The sequence below is a fragment of the Lactuca serriola genome, chromosome 3 (genome assembly GCF_051521515.1).
Source record: "Lactuca serriola cultivar US96UC23 chromosome 3, Lser_US96UC23_V15, whole genome shotgun sequence".
In the NCBI taxonomy this organism is placed as follows: Eukaryota; Viridiplantae; Streptophyta; class Magnoliopsida; order Asterales; family Asteraceae; genus Lactuca; species Lactuca serriola.
Genome location: NC_136410.1, coordinates 58,556,625 through 58,577,473, shown reverse-complemented (window position 1 = coordinate 58,577,473; position 20,849 = coordinate 58,556,625). Strand labels below are relative to the sequence as shown.

General features: G+C 31.9%; 2 protein-coding genes across 2 annotated transcripts; one reads left to right on the top strand and one right to left on the bottom strand.

The window, feature by feature from the left end:
- Positions 1-5,636: 5,636 nt before the first annotated feature.
- On the bottom strand, positions 5,637-7,008 carry LOC145092373 (basic helix-loop-helix (bHLH) DNA-binding superfamily protein). Its single transcript, XM_079030303.1, has 2 exons — positions 5,989-7,008; positions 5,637-5,880 (listed from the first exon to the last, which is right to left on the bottom strand). The coding sequence occupies exon 1, from the start codon at positions 6,941-6,943 to the stop codon at positions 6,005-6,007; it is 939 nt and encodes a 312-aa protein (XP_078886429.1). The 5' UTR covers positions 6,944-7,008; the 3' UTR covers positions 5,637-5,880; positions 5,989-6,004.
- Positions 7,009-7,243: 235 nt separating this feature from the next.
- Positions 7,244-7,609, top strand: LOC145095302 (uncharacterized). Its single transcript, XM_079033210.1, has one exon. It carries the CDS (start codon positions 7,244-7,246, stop codon positions 7,607-7,609), a length of 366 nt encoding a protein of 121 aa, XP_078889336.1.
- Positions 7,610-20,849: the final 13,240 nt, after the last annotated feature.

The following is a 20,849-nucleotide window of genomic DNA, read 5'->3' as shown; positions in this document are numbered from 1 at the left end:
AATGCCCTATTAAGACAAAAACGACTTCCAAATGTTGCCTCATTATTAAGACAATTATCGATAAAATAATCACGTACCAAAAGTTCATATGCGGCTTGTCGATCTCTATCGACAACTACTCTTATATTAGTAACAACTGTATGATCTTTATCGGCTATATTTCGCACAACATTAAAGAATGTTACAATAAAATAGTCATAATCATCTGAATCACAATTTGTAAAAAATTCCATCTTTATGGTGTTAAAGAGTCACACCACAATTAACCACAACCATAATGGTTTACGGACCATCGGGATGGTGTTCACCATCGTGGTCGTTGTCACATAGAGAACCACGGAGGCTCTATGAAAAAATACTTCACAAAGCCTTAAAAGTTTATTTCACTTAAAAATATATAAAAAGGCCCATTTTCTTTAACTTTATATATTTTTCACCTTAGTTTATCGTAAATCCATAAAAAAAAAAAAAGTTGTGCTATTTAAAAAAATTAGATAGATAATTTATTTTGTTAAAACGTCAAACGATATATTGTTAAATATTATTAATATATGTAGTATTTTTGTTTTAATAAAAGAAAATAAGAATGTTATGTTATTTATGATTTAATATATATGACATAACTATTTAAGTTATTTAGAAGACAAAACGTTCATTATATTATCTTTCTAATTAATTTTGTTTTTATTTTCATAATTATATCTTTTTATACATAATAATATGTAAGTTAAGTATTAAATAAATTAGATTTTTTTTAGAAACGGCAAACGATTTATCGGAAGCCTCACCACAATATTTTAATGGCGACCCCGAACTACTTTACATGACAAACTCAATCTCAAGGGATTTTCAAAGAAAACTTTTCACACATAAAACATAATTGCAAGAGGTAATTTAACATGTTCAATGGTTTGAACTCCTCACTTCAAACCCAAGTGTGTATCAAACACATGGCATCAATCAAGCTAGGTTAGGCGCCACTTGCATTAAATAAATTAGATAATGGTAAGTATAGTAGTATATATGATATATCTTGTAAAAAGTTTATGGAAATTAAAATAATGATTAAAGGATTTTTTTTTTGGGATATTCATATTTGTTAATCTTCCATAATAAATGAAAGTTTTTTTTTTTTGTCACATGTCAATTTCTCATGAGTTTTGACACTTGTCATTTTGTGGTATTTTGAAATAAATATTATCCACTTGTCAATTTTTAGTTTGTTTCAATTTTTAAAATTAAAGTCATATAATTATATACGTAAAGTATTAAATATCATATATATGATATTAAATTGCAATAAATACGTTTTTTCTTTTCTTATTTTAAAGTTCTACTTTAAAAAATATTTTTTGTTTACACTTTAATGTTTAATCTTTAAATCAACCGTGTAATAAATGAGTTTCACACCTACTAGTATATCATATAATGAGATATTTTGATTTTTTTAAACCTTCTATAGATGCATATTAAATCTCTGGTGTTTTTACATAACCATTTTACTCTTTATTTCTAAAAGTTTATGAATATAAGTTTGATAATTAAAGGATAATTTTTTCATTATCATCATCTCCGTGCCAAAAATATATATAAAAAATATTATATATACGTTCATCATGAAACATTTTAAAAATAAAAAGATCATTTGATTTGTAGCCATGATACACCGATATTCAACCGGATTATGAATGAGAAAATTAATACCCAATAGCACATACAAATATGTGGGAAATACGTAACTGAAAACTGTATAACGATTTTCATTCAGGTTTAGTGGAACTTATTTATATTAGCTATTGATGATGATGAATACTAGATATTTTTATTTTTATTTTTATTTTATTGTTTATGTTGTTTTCGTCCAGGGTGATTATATTTTTTATGAAGGAGTTTTTTTATTTATAACGAGAATTTTTAATTATTAATCTTGTATTTGTATTTGTTTCTATTTAGTAAGTTAAATTTTTAAAATTTAATGATTATTATTTGTATTATAATTAAAAATTGGTAACAATTAATGGTTCAAGCATATTTGGGGCCAAGTTTAAGGGGAAAAAAAGGTGTGGGACTTGGGTTATTGGTTAGGCTAGGTGGAGTCGTCTCAGCTGATGTGAGGTAGAATCGGCAAACACTGAACCGTATACTCATATCGAGTTTGGTGGTGGAATTCAACAATAGGCTAACGATGAGAGATAGAGACGTTGGTGTTTTTCTTTTCTTTTTTTTACCACTTTAAACAAATAATATATTTTCAAAAAATAACCCATTGTTCCAAAAAAAAAAAAACTTTATTTTTCAAAATATAACCGTTTTTTTTTTCAATATTTTAAATTTTAAACCTTTCATCGACTACTATAAATACCAACACCCTTCTCTATTTTTCACCACATTCAAACCATCTTTATTCAACACCCATAACCTTTTTTATTTTCCCTCAGCTTCAAAGCTTCATTTCTATAAAGAATGGCTCAACTTTGGACCACGAATGGATAGATCATATTGGCATGTGAATGGGTCGATGTAAATGCAGAATCAATCAACTTCATCGTCGTAGATGCGTTGCACCTACTTCCTAGAGGAGAGTCACCTAAAGATACAACCGCAAAGCCGATCGACTTCGAAGTAAATATCAACTCTTCTCCAAATGGAGATATGCAAACATAGTTGCAGTGCAATTTCACTTTGTGTTTCTTAGGATGAGGCGTATATTTCTTAGGATGAGGCGTGTAAGAGTAAACAGTGAAAATAAAGAAATTTTTATTGGTCAACGCTCTTGAGGCTTGCTGCAAAGAAACTAACAAACATTTCCGGTTTCTTAAGTTTCGGCAAATTGTGAAGCGGTGTGACAAATGACATCAACATGTTGAATGAAGTTGTGTCATGTTTTATTTTAATTTGAAGTTTGTTTTAATGTTTCACATGTTTTAATTTCAAGTATATTTGTTCTTGGTATTTTAATGAAAATTTCAGTTTATATATATATATATATATATATATATATATATATATATATATATATATATATATATATATATATATATATATATATATATATATATATATATATATATATATATAGGGAGTGGTTCAAATGAGAACCAAAAAAAGTTAAGAACCGTAAGAACCTCTAATTTTAGATGTTTATAAAGGGTTTAGGGTTACCCTAAACCCTAAACCCTTTATAAACACCCTAAACCCTAAACCCTTTATAAACATCTAAAATTAGATGTTTTTACGGTTGTTAACTTTTTTTGGTTCTCATTTGAACCTTATATATATATATATATATATATATATATATATATATATATATATATATATATATATATATATATATATATATATATATTCTTTTTTAAAAAAATGTGTTGCATGGAAAAAAAAATGGCAAACCGTGCCCTCTAAGAGGCGTGATAAATCCCTAGGTGGCGTTTATGTGACTGCAAAAAAATATGACAAAAATGATACCACTCGATCTAACCTTACAAAAAAAATTACATTGTTATTATATATTTGGGCTAAATGTTAGAAAAAAACACAACCTATTATAAAAACTTTATTAAAATAAATACCTTTATTTTTTTATTTTTGAAAAATCTCCCACTATTTTATGTTTAAACATGCTCTTTTTAGCTCGTAAACAAACTTAAAGGTTTTAAAACCGTTTTAATTGAAAAATAACATAACAAACTTGAGTTTACAATCGTATATAGTATCCGCACTAAATCCCAACACATTTGCATTTTTATTTAAGTGTTTTAGCATATCGTCCTGCGGCCTCCCCATAAACATATGACGGTTGCCCGACTTCCCCCATCCCCATAGGTTGGGCCTATTTGTAGTCCATAATTTCATTATTGCAAACCACATGTTACATTATATGTTAAAGACTTGGAGTTGTCTCGAGAAATTTTGAATGTGCATTGAATAAGAAAAAGAATTATTAAAGAGACAAAAACAAGATGGAAAATCAAGATTTTTTTACTAAGTTCGAAATTTTGAGCTACGTTTTCTAGAAAAAAGTGTCCAAAAATCATAACTGAGTTCGAAAAATAAAGAAAAAGAAATTTCCGAATCATTTTCTTTTAGAAATTAGAATAAAAAATCTGACTTCAGTTCAAAGATTCTAAACAAAAATTCGAAAACACTTTTTATGTCAAAAAACTAATTTGCAAAAGAATTAGTTATGTTTGACAAACTTTATTTTAGAATAAATTTAACAAAAATTAGACCTTACCAAAAATCCTGAATTTTTTTTTTGGCGTTGATTGTTGAGACCAATAAATGATAAATGAGAATTATCTTGACATTTTATACAATTAAGTTATAGTTAATTAATTAATATCTTGTGTATGTTAGAAATATGTTCACGAAACAACATGTCGGTAACACAGATTGGTTACTAACGAGTTACATATTTAACCAAATATGAAAGCAAAAAACAAATAAAGAAAGTGGGAACTAATTTTGATTCTCTTGTGATTTGGATTGTATGTTTGGACATTAATTCATACAATCAAAATCATGAAGCGTGGTTATATGTTTATGTTTTTAAGGAAATTGTATTGACATTGTAACATTTTGTATATTATTTTTTACAATCCTTAGCAAAATAATGTTATTTTTTGTATCGGTCTGATAACTCATTGCCTCATATTAAGACCTACGTTTGCTATATTTTGGGTGGTATGGACTTTTTAAAAGTCCGCACCGGATAGGATTTTGGAAATTCCAGAAAAACAGAATGGTTTTGTATGCACCTCTAATGTGGTGAAGTATATTCTTTTTTCTACACGCATTTACATTAAACGTATGAGCTCAATAATAGTCAATGCCACATATATGTGTACCTTGTTTAAGTAGATCATTAAGTTGCATAAGAGTTCAAAAAAAATTCCAACATCTACAGAAGAATTGTATATCCCCACTAATACTCACCGGAAAAAATGATGTATGACTTTTATTGTAGAATTTGAAGGATACAAGTCTTCATGCAATAAGCTTTTAAAAATGGCTCTAAAATGAGAATGAAAAATAATAAATAAATAAATAAACTTTTGAATTTGAGTGGTTATACTTATATGCGTAGAAAAATGTTTTTAAATATTTTAATGAAAGTTTGAGGTAGCGATTGCAATTAAACAATATTGGTCTTGAAAATTTAGTAAGAATTGAGGTATTGAAATTTGAAAATCAGTTAGCTTACGCCTTACGTCAAAGTCTCTTAAATTTGAATATCTTACTTTTAACGAGTTACACTTGTGACTTTAATATGTACCCACTTAACCTCTTTTTTATTTTATAAAGTAAATTTGTAAACCATTAAAACCTTTAACTGCACATGATAATATTGAAGCGTGTTTTATATTTAAATATTCCGCTATTCTATTACATTAATAATTTAACAAAACTTAATTTCCCAAATGTAGATAAAAAGCAACAACGCAAAAATATAATTTGCTCTCTAAGAAACATTAACAATCTTATTTAGACCAATTTTTTTTTGTTCCTCCTTTGACTAGTGATTGTCTCAAACTTTGATTACATTTAAATATTACTCCAAGCACCAAAACGACGTTGTTTTTGGGTTGACCATACAATATCAATATCAACATCAGTAGTACGACTTCATGAAATGAAATGATAAAATGGAAATCTTGATCTGATTTTCAATCCGGGGTCCATTTCAAGAAATTACACAAAAAGTCTAAAAGGTAATGATTACCAAAACTGTTAAACTGAGACTTCATGCATACTTTTTTTACAGCTAAAACTCCCAATCTGATCATAAGAAACAACCAAACTACTCCTAAATCTGACCTTCACCCTGCTGCCGGAGCCGGATAATTGCAAAATACGACCAAAACGGATGATTGGATTCTGTAACAGAAATGGAAAACCAGAGGTTTAGTTTGATTCCAAAGTAAAAATAATGAAGAATTTTAACGAGATTAAACAGAGAGAATCAATTAATTATCGGAAAATTACCTTGAATATGAGAGATTCAAGAGAAAACAGAAGAGCCGGAGAGGAAGAAATTCTTCTCGGAGATGTCCTTGAACAAAATCAACTGTTCCAGCGAGTAAATGCAGCAACCTTTGGAATACAATGCCGTCTGTGCCGAGGGAGAGTTAACTAGAACCTCCAACAGTTGTTGTCTGTTCAATTTCCCCAATCCACCGTATTGATTCATCATCTGCCTAGGGTTTTCAGATCCGAGAGGTGAGGAGGAAGTAGAAGCAACAGGCATTGATTCAAGAGCAGAGATCTGAGCTTGGAGAAACTTAATGTACTTGTAGGTTTCTTCGTAGGTCGTAGCCGTGTCCATCTTCTTGTCCCATGGAAGCACCTTCTGTAAGGTCCGCGTCTTGTCGCTGAGCGTATTACGTCGCCTACGCGCCTGCTCTCGATTAGAAAACTTCGCCGGAGGAGGGATAGGAGGTTTTATCTGTCGCAGCGGCACCGGAGTGATGTAGTTCGGAGTCAATTGAAACGGCGACAATGTCGGTTCGAGCATGTGCGGATTTGTAGTGGTTGCTATTGGCGAATACGACTGTTTGAAACGCCTCTCCGCCGTTTGCCTCATTTGTTCCACTGATTGGAGCTCCGGTAACTGACCGAACATAATCGCCGGACTAAAGTTGAATTGCTCCATTGAAGGTTCATTTTTCACCCTTTTAGGTTTCTCCTCCCTCTCGACGCACCTCCATTTGCTATTTTCCTTCGAACATTCACCGATTTTGCTACTCTGAAGATTAGCGTCCGGTGTTGATGAACCGTACGGATATTGCATCAACGAAAGCATTGATTTGTCGAAATTGAAAGACTGAAAACTCAGGTCTCTGTTGAAGTATGCATCGTCGGAATTTGCAAGAGCTGAAAAATTATCATCACCGACTCCATATTTTCCGGCGAGTAGCAGGGATTGAAAACCTCCCTCCATAGCCTACCGGAGAGAGAGAGAGAGAGAGAGAGAGAGAGAGAGAGAGAGAGAGAGAGAGATTATGAAACGATATGCATGCTTGCAGCTTGCGTGTGAGGGGGCATATTTATATAAACAGAAATTTATGGAATTAGTCCCAAAAGATATTAATATGTTCAATTTAGTCACTTCCGTGACAACTCTAATCTCATAGTAAAAAATGAATATTCACAAACTTTCACTCTTTTCGATTTTGGTTAGAATATCAGCAAGGGGGTTCGACAAGGAGATCCGTTATCTCCTTTCCTATTCATTATTGCGATGGAAGGTCTAAACATAGCTCTCAAATCAGCGGTTGAAAAGGACATATTCAAAGGAGTTAGCATTCCTAACGGTGGACCACAAATCTCACACTTGTTCTACGCTGATGATGCGTTATTCCTCGGTGAATGGTCAAAATCAAACCTCAAAAACCTAGCTCGTATACTGAAGTGCTTTCAAGTTTCTTCCGGCTTGAAGGTCAATTTTCAGAAATCCAAAGTCTTCGGTGTAGGGGCCACCTTGCGTGAAACAACAAATTGGGCAAATATTCTTGGTTGTGAAGCGGGATGCCTCCCATTTACATACCTTGGGGTACCAGTGGGTGCTAACATGAATTTGATAAAAAAATTGGGATCCGGTAATTAACAGATTCCAATCCAAGTTATCCTCTTGGAAGTCTAAGTCGTTGTCTTTTGGTGGTCGTTTAACGCTCGTGAAATTTGTGCTGGGTAGCTTGCCTACATATTTCTTGTCCATTTTCATGGCCCCTATCGGCGTTATCGAGAAACTTGAAAAAATACGAAGGAATTTTCTATTGGGGGGGGGGGGGGGGGGTAATAATGGAAATAGGAAAATCCATTGGGTGTCATGGGAAAAAGTGATTGCCCCCAAAGAAGAGGGAGGACTTGGAGTTGGTTCTATTAGGGCGCTCAACATTGGCCTAATAGTCAAATGGTGGTGGAGATTAAAATCGGATCCTCCCTCCCTGTGGAGTAGTGTCGTAACAGGTATTCACAACTTAAATGGTAAGCACAACTTATACCTATCCAATAGAAAAGTTCCTGGAGTATGGAACAATATAGCAAACGCACGTAAAGAACTCAGCAAACAGAATATCAATATCGACAACATCTTCAAATATGTAGTAAGATCAGGAGACAAAACCTCATTCTGGAATGATACTTGGATTGGATCTGAAAATTTTAGACACAAATATCCAAACCTGTATGCTATCGAACCAAACAAAAACTGTTCTGTAGCCCAAAAGACTGCAAGTAATCAGAATGCATGGCAGTGGAAATCATGCCCTTTGTCATTAGGCCTCACACAAGATCTTAGTTCGTTATATAGCGACTTGTTTTCCAGCCCCCTTACACCAGGTGACGATCATTGGAGATGCAAATTGACAACAGACGGAGTGTATACTGTGGAGTCACTTCGTAAAAAAATTGATCTTACATCTCATCATACTTCACAACCTTCGATCATTTAGTGCAAACTTGCACCAATTAAGGTAGTAGCATTTATATGGAGAGCTTCTTTGGGTCGGATTCCTACATCATCAGCTTTAATGAGTCGGGGTATCAACATTCCATCCTCTCTATGTGGATCTTGTGTTGGTGCTGACGAACAGGTTGATCACCTGTTAGTTAACTGTCCTTTTGCTACTTATGTGCGAGAGATGATTTTTACCTGGTGTGGAATTTGCCCCCCTACGATTACAGGCGTAGGTGAATTAATTCAATTTGCAGTCACATGGGGAAACTGTATGAAGCAAAGAAGGAGATTCATAGTCATATGTTATGGACTATTATGGGGGATTTGGAAATTTAGGAATGACAGAACATTCAATGGCACATTCACAACACCAAACAAGGGAGTGGAAATTATCAAGTCAATGTCGTTCCTATGGATCAAAGTGAGAGGTTCCGATAATCTTTGCAATTGGGACGAGTGGAGATTGTCTCCTTTTTCTGTTATGTAAACATCTAATGTTTTCCCATTTTGCCCCTGTCTAGTTTCTTGCTCGACTGGGGCATTTTTTTAAAGTATGGTCGTTTTTCCAAAAAAAAATGAATGTAACTATCTCTAGTCTACTTTAAATTACTATAAATGAACTTTACCAAACTATAAAACTTTGATTTTTTTCTTTTAATATCTATTTAACACTAAAATAAAAAAATAAAAATAAAAAATAAAAAACTCAACACTTCTAGAAGTGAAGTATCAACTAACATTTCAAAATCTTCAAATGATATAGGAAACATGAAATTGGAAATATCATGTGGTCTACAAATAAATTACACATTTATTCACTTTAAAACATAAGATTTTGTTTTCCTATAAATTACATTGTTACTCTATCATAATTGAAGTATTGAGTTTCATCAATACTTGTCAACGTTTGATTTTGATATTCTTAGAATATTTATTCCTTTCTTTCTTTTATAGTTTGGTTGTATTTGTTCATCCTCCATATTTTCCCTTTTAAGATTAAATTAAATAAATACTTATTATTAACTTATATATTTAAACAATTAAAATTTGACTAGATAATAGAATTACATTATTGTCAATATTTAAACCCATATTAAAAATTACTGATAATTACGATATATATTATAATTGTAACATAAATATTAACGTAGATTAAAGTATTGTTTTAAAAAAAGTGCATGTAACTAATTGACATCACACTATAAAAGATTATCTATTCTACAATAATAAGCATGTCTTAACTCTTAATACATCATTGAATAGATCGTTTCAAAAATTCTCTTTATACTTTCTCTCCCTAACTATCTTAGAAATATATATATATATATATATATATATATATATATATATATATATATATATATATATATATATATATATATATATATATATATATATATATATATATAACAATATCGTAGTATATGTTATTAGAAAACCAATTTTCAGCCAAAATGGGTTATTTTGACAAAAATATTTTTTGTGTAATTTTACAAAACACATTTGAAATGGCTAAAAAAAAAATCTTCAATTTGAAATTTTTTAAAATAAATGTTTCCTTAACAAAGTAAAATATCCAATCCTAATCGATATACATAAGATGTCGACATTCGACTATAGCCAATATATGTTAGAGAAGGAAGCTAAAGAATTTGGACAAAACGACATTAGTTATAGTTTTCGGTTTATTTTGGAAAACATTGAAAGGGGTCAGTTTTGCATATAATAATAATAAATAGTTAACAAGAGTATAAAATTTGTTACAACGGGGAATGTGTACGTGGCAAAACCGGATAGATTATAAGGGTATCTTCCTTGATTCATGTTATGCGGCGACCGGTGATTGGCTGTAATGCGGATTCTGTTTACCGACAACTGGCTGTTGCCACTGCAGTCCTCTTTGTCTACTGTTTGTCTTATTTTTTGTTCAGGTGAACGGAAACAAAAAACAAAACTAGATAATACTTGCCAACTTTTTATTAGAGCCGTTGGATTAAAATCGGACAGCTGGAGATCACTTGTGTGTTAGCACATGCGGCGGGAGTTTGTCGGCTTGGCGCAACAGATAGCTGCGCTAACGTTTTATGGCAGCTAACAAACGTACAAGCAGTTTGTTCATTTACAGTTTTGCCCCATTTGGATAAGTAATGTTCTTATGATGAATTTGTGATATTCGATTCAAAATATTATTTAAATACTGGGGGTTGTAAAATAAATTATATTAAATTACTTCAAACGGTGGAAATAAATGTGTATTTTTTTAAAGGCTGAAAGTAAAATTACTAAAATGATTAAAAAGGGTAGTGTAGTGGAGGGTATATATGACATTTCTGGAAACAGGGTGCAAGTAAACACTGATGACGGAGCAGGGGATTGGCACGGGTATTATGGTACTTCCGTACGGATACGATACACGTTTTCTTGTTCTGCCGCTACAATTTTCATTTACATCCCTCGGTATTTTATATTTACCATATAACCCCTAACTTTAAGCGTCATGGAGATTCACTATTCAATTCAAGATTCAACTCTACAAAGTCTTTGTTAATAGAAATTATTAAGGATTTTTTTTTTTTTTTTTTAATATTTCAATTGACGGATGTAACTATGGTTTTTTCTTTACTTTGTATAAACATTTTCTTTGTTTTTAAATGGGTAATGAAATAGGTTTTTATAATTTGTGTTTTAAAGACTAAGCATGTAAATCAATACATGAATTTTTCCGAGGGAGACAGTATCGATCATGTATATGAGATGATCGGATTGTGTCAAAATAATGGAGTTGGGTAAAGTCTAATCTTCCATTCCATTAAAAAAATAAAATAAAATAAAAAACCCTACAAAACCTTTACAAATAACAAGGAAAACGTTTAAAAAAATCACATTATCTACTGACTTCACATAATACAGATTGGAAAATGATGAAGTTTCCATTAATTCGAAAAGAAATGATACAATTGAGTCTTATACATCAACATCTCAAAGATCATCTAACCAACTAACTAACTAACTGACTAATTACATATTTACAATACAACCATTCTATTATTTTAATTTACAATATCGATCCTCTAATATTCCCCTCAAGTTGGAGATGGAGAATATATGTTCTTCAGCCCCAACTTGCCCATGAAAGGTTGAAGCTTAGAACCAGGTAATGGTTTTGTAAACATGTCAGCTAGTCGCATTGCAGATTTTATTGGAAGAAGTTTAATGGTCTTATCTTCTACTTTTTTCCTTACAAAATGACAATCCACTTCTATATGCTTAGTTCTTTCATGAAAAGTTGGATTATTAGCTATCTGAATTGTAGCATTATTGTCACAAAATAGTAATGTGGATTGTTCCAGTGGAATGTTGAAATCTGTGAGTAATTGTCTTAACCAAACAAATTCAGCCATGGTAGTAGCCATTGCCCTGTACTCAGCTTCAACTGATGACCTTGAAACTGTATGTTGTTTCTTAGTTTTCCATGAAACTAAAGAAGATCCTAGAAATATACAAAAACCAGTAACAGATCTTCTAGTATCTTTGCAAGTAGCCCAATCAGAATCACAAAAGCCTTTTAATTGTAAGGGAGAATTTTTGGAAAAAAATAAGCCTTCACCTGGTGAACCCTTCAAGTATTTTAGAAGATGACAAGCTGATTCATAATGACTTGTACTTGGCTTTGACATGAATTGGGATAATCGTTGAACAGCAAAAGAAATATTTGGTCTGGTTATGTTGAAGTATAATAATCTGCCCACAAGCCTTCTATATTTTCATGGTTCATCAAACAATTCTCCCATGTATTCAACTAAGTCAAGTTTAGGATCCATGGGAGTATAGTTTGGCTTTGTAGCCAAAAAACCTGCATCTTCAATTAATTGCAAAGTGTAATTTCTTTGAGTGACAAAAAGACCCTTTTGTGATTTTGCTATTTCAATACCCAAAAAATATCCCAATGAACCTAAATCTTTCAGTTGTACTCTAAGATTTTGCCTTGAGTGACACATATTTAGTAGGTTTATAACACTCATCAAATGTGGAGTAGAAATGTTTCTTACTCTTGCACATTTGAAATTGGTAAGTTATGATGTCTTGGATAAGACAAAGACCAACTAAGACCAATTATGTGAAGTGTTTGTCTTGGTAAGAATCCGCACTAACTCTTGAATATTTGTTTGTCAAGGAATGTTTCTTGACAAAAAGAATCTTATATGTCAAGAGGTCAGTGGGAGTCTTAATGGTCTTGAATAGCTTCAAGAACTTATCAAGAGTAAACCTATTTTTTATCACTAGCACATGACTTGAGGTTTATAACTTATCGTGTTAAAACATTCTTGTTTCGTTGCTCATTCCAGTTGACTGTGCATGTGAGTTCTATGAATTCTCATTTGGTCACTTGTGGGTAGTTGGAAGTATAGTAATGGATGGACCATATTGACATTATTATGAATAGATAGGATTCTATTTAGAATGTGTTGTCATATGGAAAAGTTTCCATAATGGGAGATGGATATTAAGAATCTATGTAGATTAGAAACTTTTATGCAAGAAGGATGTTTAGAGGAATGTACTTTGAATTTGAGACTTCAATTTCATGGAATTGTCTTGTAACAATCTCCAATGGAATGTTTTGTAATATCATTGACCAAGCCTTTGTGACTTTGGAGTCATGTCATTACAAAAGGATCATTGCATAAAATGTTAGAATCTAACATATTCTAATAGTGGCAAGAATTAGGTATTCTTACACTAGTAATAAGGATTAGGGATTGGGAAATGAACATTAATTGGAAATGTGTTCAATTAATCTATTTCACAAAGTAAGGACCATAGGTAAACATAGTGTGTATGCTTGGAGCATGAGATGACTATTGTTTCAATTCAAGTATTAAGTTGATTATCCGAAACATTATACAATGAATAATGTGTAACCGACATGGTGATTAAATTAAAGGTGTTTTTATATATACTCAAAAGTTTGAGACCATATTGGATTCGATTATTCTTGTGTTTCACTTCGCATGTTTTAACTTCCAGAATAACTAGATTATTCAAACATCCAAAGTCAATCATACTTTGGAAGTAGGTAATGAGGGTAAGATTGTCATGAATCCGACTGTAGATTGTCTAAAGCGTTTAGACATAGCAAAAGTCTGCTGTAGTGTTTATGAGTGCTCCTGAAATAAGATTTGAGTATTGGATTAAACCCACGCTCAATTGAATCACTTCATGGATTTTATCACGAGTGATTAGTGAGACGATAATATATTATATTCTTGAAAACGAGAGATATGAGTTGTTGTTTGCGAGTTGGTTGCACATTGATAATACGTGAACGCATCGGTAACTTGATGTTATAAAACGTATTGTTGTGTGTGATTTGATGAGTAAATAGTACAAGCATATGAGTCAAAGTTTATCCATTCCTTTTACACTAAGAAGGATAAATTCAATATTTGTGGGCCCCTCGATGATTTAGTGATGACACCCTAAGCACTTGGCCAAGCCTGGACTAAGTTGATGTGTTCAATTGTAGTCTATTGTCAGTCGTCTTAAATCGGAAATCGGGAAACAACACATGAACATAAAGAATGATTATAATCCATGTCTTAGTTCATACGATATCTAGAATGAATGAATATATGATCCATTATCTAAAGAACTCGTTGCTGATAATATTAGAGTTCGACAACGAATTTTGAAAGCTACGATTGATAATCAGGTTCTGAAGTTGTACTTGAAAAATAGTTATTAGACTTATCCAAGTAAGAGACTGTTAGATTAGGTGTCTAAGCCCATAACTATATTGGTATGTACTTGACTCGATTATGAGCATGGTCCTTTTGGGTTGCCTTCACCTTAGCAACTAATAGGATGAATTATGGAGAAAGAGGATTTATTATGATTTATTAATGTATTATAAGAATAATATATTAATTGAGAAATCATATTATTTAATTAGTATTGATCAGAAATTAAATTGGAATTAATTTAGTGATCAAAAGAGACTGATTAAATTAATAGGGACTGATTATGTAAATCAGTAGTATTTATAGTTTGGGCTCATGGACCTTATTGGTATAGGGTAGACGAAATGTCTACAAGAGTCCATAAAGATTTCGTCCAAGGCTTGTCCATTAAGGAGTCCATATGTTGCTTAGGGCCTAAGCAAGGGAATTAGGGTTTCCAAGTTGATAACCCTAGAAGCCTCAACTATAAAATGAACCCCAAAGGCTCCCAAAAACGTCCTAATGATTTCTTGGAAAGTCCTAGACGTTTTGAAGGCTATTCCTCTCTATCATATTCTTCTTTGTTGCTAGTGGTGTTTGTGACTCCATTAGAGGTGCAACACTTGGGGCACTAAACTTTCAAGAGTCAAGGACTTTGTGGATTGTTCTTGTTATTGCTACATAACAAGTAAGGTAAGATTCCAAACCCTTATTTACATATGAATTTCGTTATTAGACATGTTAGATTAGGGTTTATGCTTTGGAAGATTGTTTGCATGTGTAACTTGAGAAAAACCTAGATCCAAAGCATTAGGGTTACATGTACACCATAGGAATGATGTTATGCTCAAAACCCATCAAATATCCCTTTCCAACACACACCCTACCCCTGGTGAGAAAAAACTTACCAGACTCAAATACATGTTTGAATCCCTTGTTACTAATAATAGGACCATAAATCATATTCTTAGTAATTTTAGGAACATGCAAGACATCACTTAGAACAAGTTCTTTGTCAGAAGTTAGTTTCAACTCCACTTTTCCATTTTCTTCAATTTTTACAATAGTAGCGTTCCTTATAAACATTGGTTCAAAATTAGAGAATTTATGGTATGTAGAGAACATGGCTCGAGAGTTGCAAATGTGTTGTGTAGCTCCAATATCAATGCACCAATCCACACAATTGCTAACCATGTTGGTTTGAATCACCACAACAAACTGATTTGGTGATGTTTGACCAGAACTTTCTCCACCATAATTTCCACAATTGTTTCCATTGTTTCCTCCACCGTTGCCTCTTTGACCCTTCCTGAATCTGCAATCCTTGACCTTGTGTCTAGTTCTCCCACAAACATAGCAAGGATCCGAATTTTTCTTGAAAAATTTCTTGTTTGGGTCATGGTTTTTGACATCTTTGGAAGAGTTTTTGGAGCCATTCTTCCCTTTCTTGTTGTTATGCTTTGTCTTGGAAGTACTTGCTTATCCAACAAAGTTTACACTTGGTTCCAAGGAATTTGCATAAGCCTTCTCAACCGATCTGTTATATTCTTCAACACGAATTCTCAACACAAGTTGCTCAAAACTTATGTCATCAGTTAAGTGTTTAGGATATAAATTGAAATTCTTCCAAGAAGGAGGAAATTGTTCAATGACTGGACCAACAATAAAGTTAGAGTTTATTCCCTGCCTTACACTTCAAGATTATAAGCGATTACTTGAAGTTTCTTCAATTGTTTGAGGATAGATTTGGTATCACCATCTTGAAATTCATGAACTTTCCAATCACGAAATTCTTGGAACATGCCACTTCTATTTTGTATTTATTTTCCAATGATTCTCATATATCTTTTGCAATAACAATTGTAGAGTAGATATCATAAAGGGAATCATCCAAGGCATTTAGAATATAATTTCTACAATTATACTGTAGGATCCTATTTTGATGATTGGCTTGTGCAAAATAATAAGATCTTGAGTATTTAATGATAAAAAAACTACGAATAACATAAAGAGACGGGTAATTCGATAATTTACTAGAAAAAGAGAAAATATTACAATGAAGAACTTTCATGGATGGGGAGAGACCCCATCCCAGTAGGAGGGGATGGAGAATTATCAATGAGAATATTGAAAACATTGAGAGTTGATGATGGAATTTGATCCATGTGATTTGATGATGGAATTTTGATATATTCTTCACTTTTTTGCTTTTTGTCTTATATTGTTATGACATAAGTATACAATCAACAAAGTAACATATATATATATATATATATATATATATATATATATATATATATATATAGCAAATGAAATTCTAATCAAATGTAAATACAAGAATTAATTCACAAGAAAAACATACTTGAATGTGTTATACATAACAAAATACAAGCTCGAAATTGTAGATTGATGCATGTAAATTGCAGTGTCCTAAAACATAAATTGCCCAACAATGGGTCTGTCTTGAGTAGGGATGAGCATATGGACCGGGGAACCGGCCGGAACCTGACCCCGTTGGAACCGGTCGGGGAGGGACCGGGTCGTTATTTTTGTGGATTTTTGGAACCGGAACCGGTAAAACCGGCAAAAACCGGAACCATATGATGCTATTTTTCGAGGACCGATTCCAACATTTGAAGACACGACAAGAACCGGTAAAACCGCCGAGCCGGTTCGGTTCTTGATTTTGGCCGAAGCCGGTTCCCGGGTCGGGTCCAGTTCGGGCCGGTTCCGATTGGTTCGGTCATTTTGCTCATCCCTAGTCGTGAGGATACAACAATCGCTTCAAAAACAATTATTGAATATGTCGAAAATCACTATGTTCCCTCATCTTCATAAAACCAATTTGCAAGAGTTTTGTGGTGTAACTTGTTTTCTGATCAATAAAAATGACCGAAAAATTGGTATTTATAGGCTCCCATTATGACACTTGGAAACTATAAAAATCCAAAAATAATTGTCAAATACTTGTCAATTTAGTTATTACAAATTTAATAAATATCAAGAGCCCTAAGGCCTAATGTCAACCTTTTGACCATTAAATATTTTTTTAATATAAACCTAATTCATGTCTAATTCATGTCTAATAATTAGGCTAATGTTTTATCCATATTGATAAACTAATAATGTCAAGGCTTATAAAGATAAGTTTTTTTTTTTCTTACTTCTTATGTTGGGAAAAGTCCCACAAGGCTATTTTATTAAACAAAGTTCCAACACAAAATACCTTATCCGTCGTTGATGCTGGATGTTGCTTGTCGGCACACCATGCTTTGTCATCCCACACAAAGTCTCAAACACACTGCATTTCCTCATACGAGAAGAAAATTATTGACGCGTTAATCTCATACGAGGTGCAAATTAGAAGAAAATTAATTGAAAATATTTTTTAATTTATCGTTTGGATTTTGTTTTGTAACTTCTTGTGACAAAATTTCATTTACAAGATACCATGAAGAATAAATAAATGAAAATATTTTTATAAAGATTTAAAAAGTCTTGCTAACAAAATATCGATAAAGGGCAAATTTATAATTTGTGGTTATTTTGTTGCGGATAGTGGAATTGAATTTCATATTACTTTTTTGATCAACCAATTTAAAATGAAAATATAGTATAACTAATTTTATGTCTAATAGTTCATGTTTGAAGCTATAAAACTCAAGCTTAAATGAAAAAAACAATAATTTTTTTTGTTGTCAGATAACAAATCAACCTAATCCGAGTTGAAAAGGGAAAGTTATGAGTCATTATTTATTTATTTTTGCATAAAATTGGAATGCAAATTTTTTTCAAGTCTGGAAAATTAAAGTGTTTAAGTACCAATGTTTAGGTTTGCATAACTAAAGCTATATTTATCCAAATCAGTTGATTCTTAAACATAACATTTATTCGGAACAGAGAAAGAAGTTTTGAGAAATGAATAATTTTGAGTTCATACATGAGAGTTAGGAGGGTTTAAAGTTTTGCTTCAGACCAACTCGTAATGCTCTTAGAAGTTGACTTTCATTTACTTTATGACAAATTTTTTATTTTCGTATATATTGAATAAAATTAACTTAGAATGAGTTGATAAAACATGAACAATGAGTTATAAACGATAAATGTTAAAGTTTATAAAAAATGCTTAAAATTCATAAAACGACAATTAAGATGGTGTTGTGTAGGGGTGCAAACGAGCCGAGCCGAGCCCGAGCCTGACCAGGCTCGACTCGGGTTCGTTTAAGTTATATGAGGCTCGAGCTCGAGCTCGGTTCGATTCGAACTTTCTTTTACTGAGCTCGGCTCGAGCTCGTAAAGAGTTATACAAGCTCGGCTCGGGCTCGACTCGTTTTTATTGGGTGTGCCTAAATAAGCTTAAGCTCGGCTCGAGCTCGTTAAAATGCTCGTTTACTAATACCCGAAATTCATAATTCCCCTAATATGTTTTTATTTTAATATATATAAATAATAATAAATAATATTATATAAATGCTCGTTTAGGCTCGCGAACCTAATCGAGCTTTGTGACATAGGCTTGAGCTCGAGCTCGTTTAATAAACAAGCTTAATATTAAGCTCGAGCTCGGCTCGGGCTCGTTTAAAATCGGTTTCGAGTCGAACTCTTAACGATCCGATCTTAGAACAATAAAGAAAATAGTTATTTGCACCCCTAGTGTTGTGAAAGTGAAAATAGTTATTTTCAAAATGATCCAAAACTTAACTGTTATGATTCTTTATCTTAGAACAATAAAGAAAGAAAAAAGAAGTTTGGGGTCAAGAGAAAAAGTGAAATTTCGGTTAAACATAAAAGTGATAAGAAAAACAATCAAACTAGAAAATTATTGTTTTAGCACATATGTGTGCACAAGAGTGATGAATGAAATTGTAATGATGTAACATTGTGGAAAATGTAGGATGTATAATAGTTTGTATTTTCATAAACCTTAAGGGGTCAAATGCTAAAAGTTGCATAAAAGAGCCCAATAGGAAATGCTTTGATATCTATGGTGTTAAAATGACATCCTAAAACTCAAAAAAAATCAAAATTAAGCAAAATAGGATGTCTAAATTAGAAAAATATCAAATAGTGCCAAAGGAAATTTGTTTAAAAAGTCCTAGTAACCCTTATACATATTTAAAACACTTTTAGTGTGAGTTTGGAGTAAAGTAACATGGTGTTAGAAATTGGGGTATAGTAAGGCTTGGAATTCTGAAAATTGTGTAAAACACTTTCAAATTAAAACATTTGGATGGTACTCCCAATATTCTTTAATCGGATAAAACTCAGAGAGACAAGAATTTAGAATGCTTTGATGATAGTTTCGTCTGTACCAGAAAAATGAGACCAAAACCGAATTTATGATCTTTGTCTGAAAAATGAGACCAAAACCCGCTTCCAGGGGCGCTGCCCCCGAACCCCCGTTCGTTTAGGGGCTTTGCCCCTAAATGACAGTGTACTTTGAAAACTTGATCAAACTTAAACAGTGTGTACTCCACACCTTCTTTACTTGTTTATTTATCAAAATCACCTTTGGTCAACAAATTAATCCCATTACAATTAAATAATATTGATGATAACAAATCACCAACACATGAAGCTAAACATCATTATGATTAAAAATGACTAATTTGTCAAAAATGGGGTAAAAAGGTAAAAATATCAAAAATGGTTTTATGTTTTGAAGCATCCTTAACTATCGGAAGAAAAAATATTCATAACCTTTTTGGTAGGTTCGATGTTAGAACTTGGAAGCGGTGTTGTTGTCTTGTCTAGTTACTTGTCTCTTTATTCACTATATATTCATACATTTGTCAACATGGACAAAAACAACAACACAACAAAAAGAAAAATCCGATAAAAATATGGTAAGGGAAGATAAGATGTAGGCAATCATACCTCTATTCTAGAATATAGGTGTTTCTTTCATGGATGAACTCCAAAATATGAAACAAGAGCCCACAATGATGAATAAAATAAAATAAAAAGAAGACATAAAACCAAGAACAGATACCAATAATAAAACTAAAAGTAAAAAAACAAAGATACCAATGATGAATAAGCCCACAATGATGAATAAAAGTAGAGAACACATACCAATAATAAAACTAAAAGTATAAAAAAAGTACTACAAAAGAAGTACAATTTTACTATACTGGTTTAATGTTTTGTATAACAACACTTACATATTTTACTAAAAAAGCATTAGTTGAAGGCATAATATTTCTATTTTAACAATTTCTTGTCAATACTAATACTTGTTTAACACTATATATTTATTATTCGTTACTAATAAGATTTATGATCATGGGTAATTATAAACCGTCATTGGCTATTGATCGTATTCTATGACCTTTAAAATGTCACAAGGAGTCTATAAACTTGTGTATCTTTTTATAAGTGTTTTTTTTTTTTGAAAACTATAAAGTAATATTAAAATATTAATATCAAATACACACTTATACTAAAAGGGTGTACATGAAATGTTTAAATGTGTTTTGTTGTTTGACATATAAGATAATCAAAATTTTATGTTTTTGACAAATTATGATATTTTAAAAAGTTAATAGATAATTAAAAAAAAAACCCTCTATTCTTTTATCAAAGTAATCGTATTGTAAAAATTTAAAATGAATGTGAAATGGTTGGGCTTTTTTTAGCCTCTGAAATGGTGAGCTAACGGGCTGTGA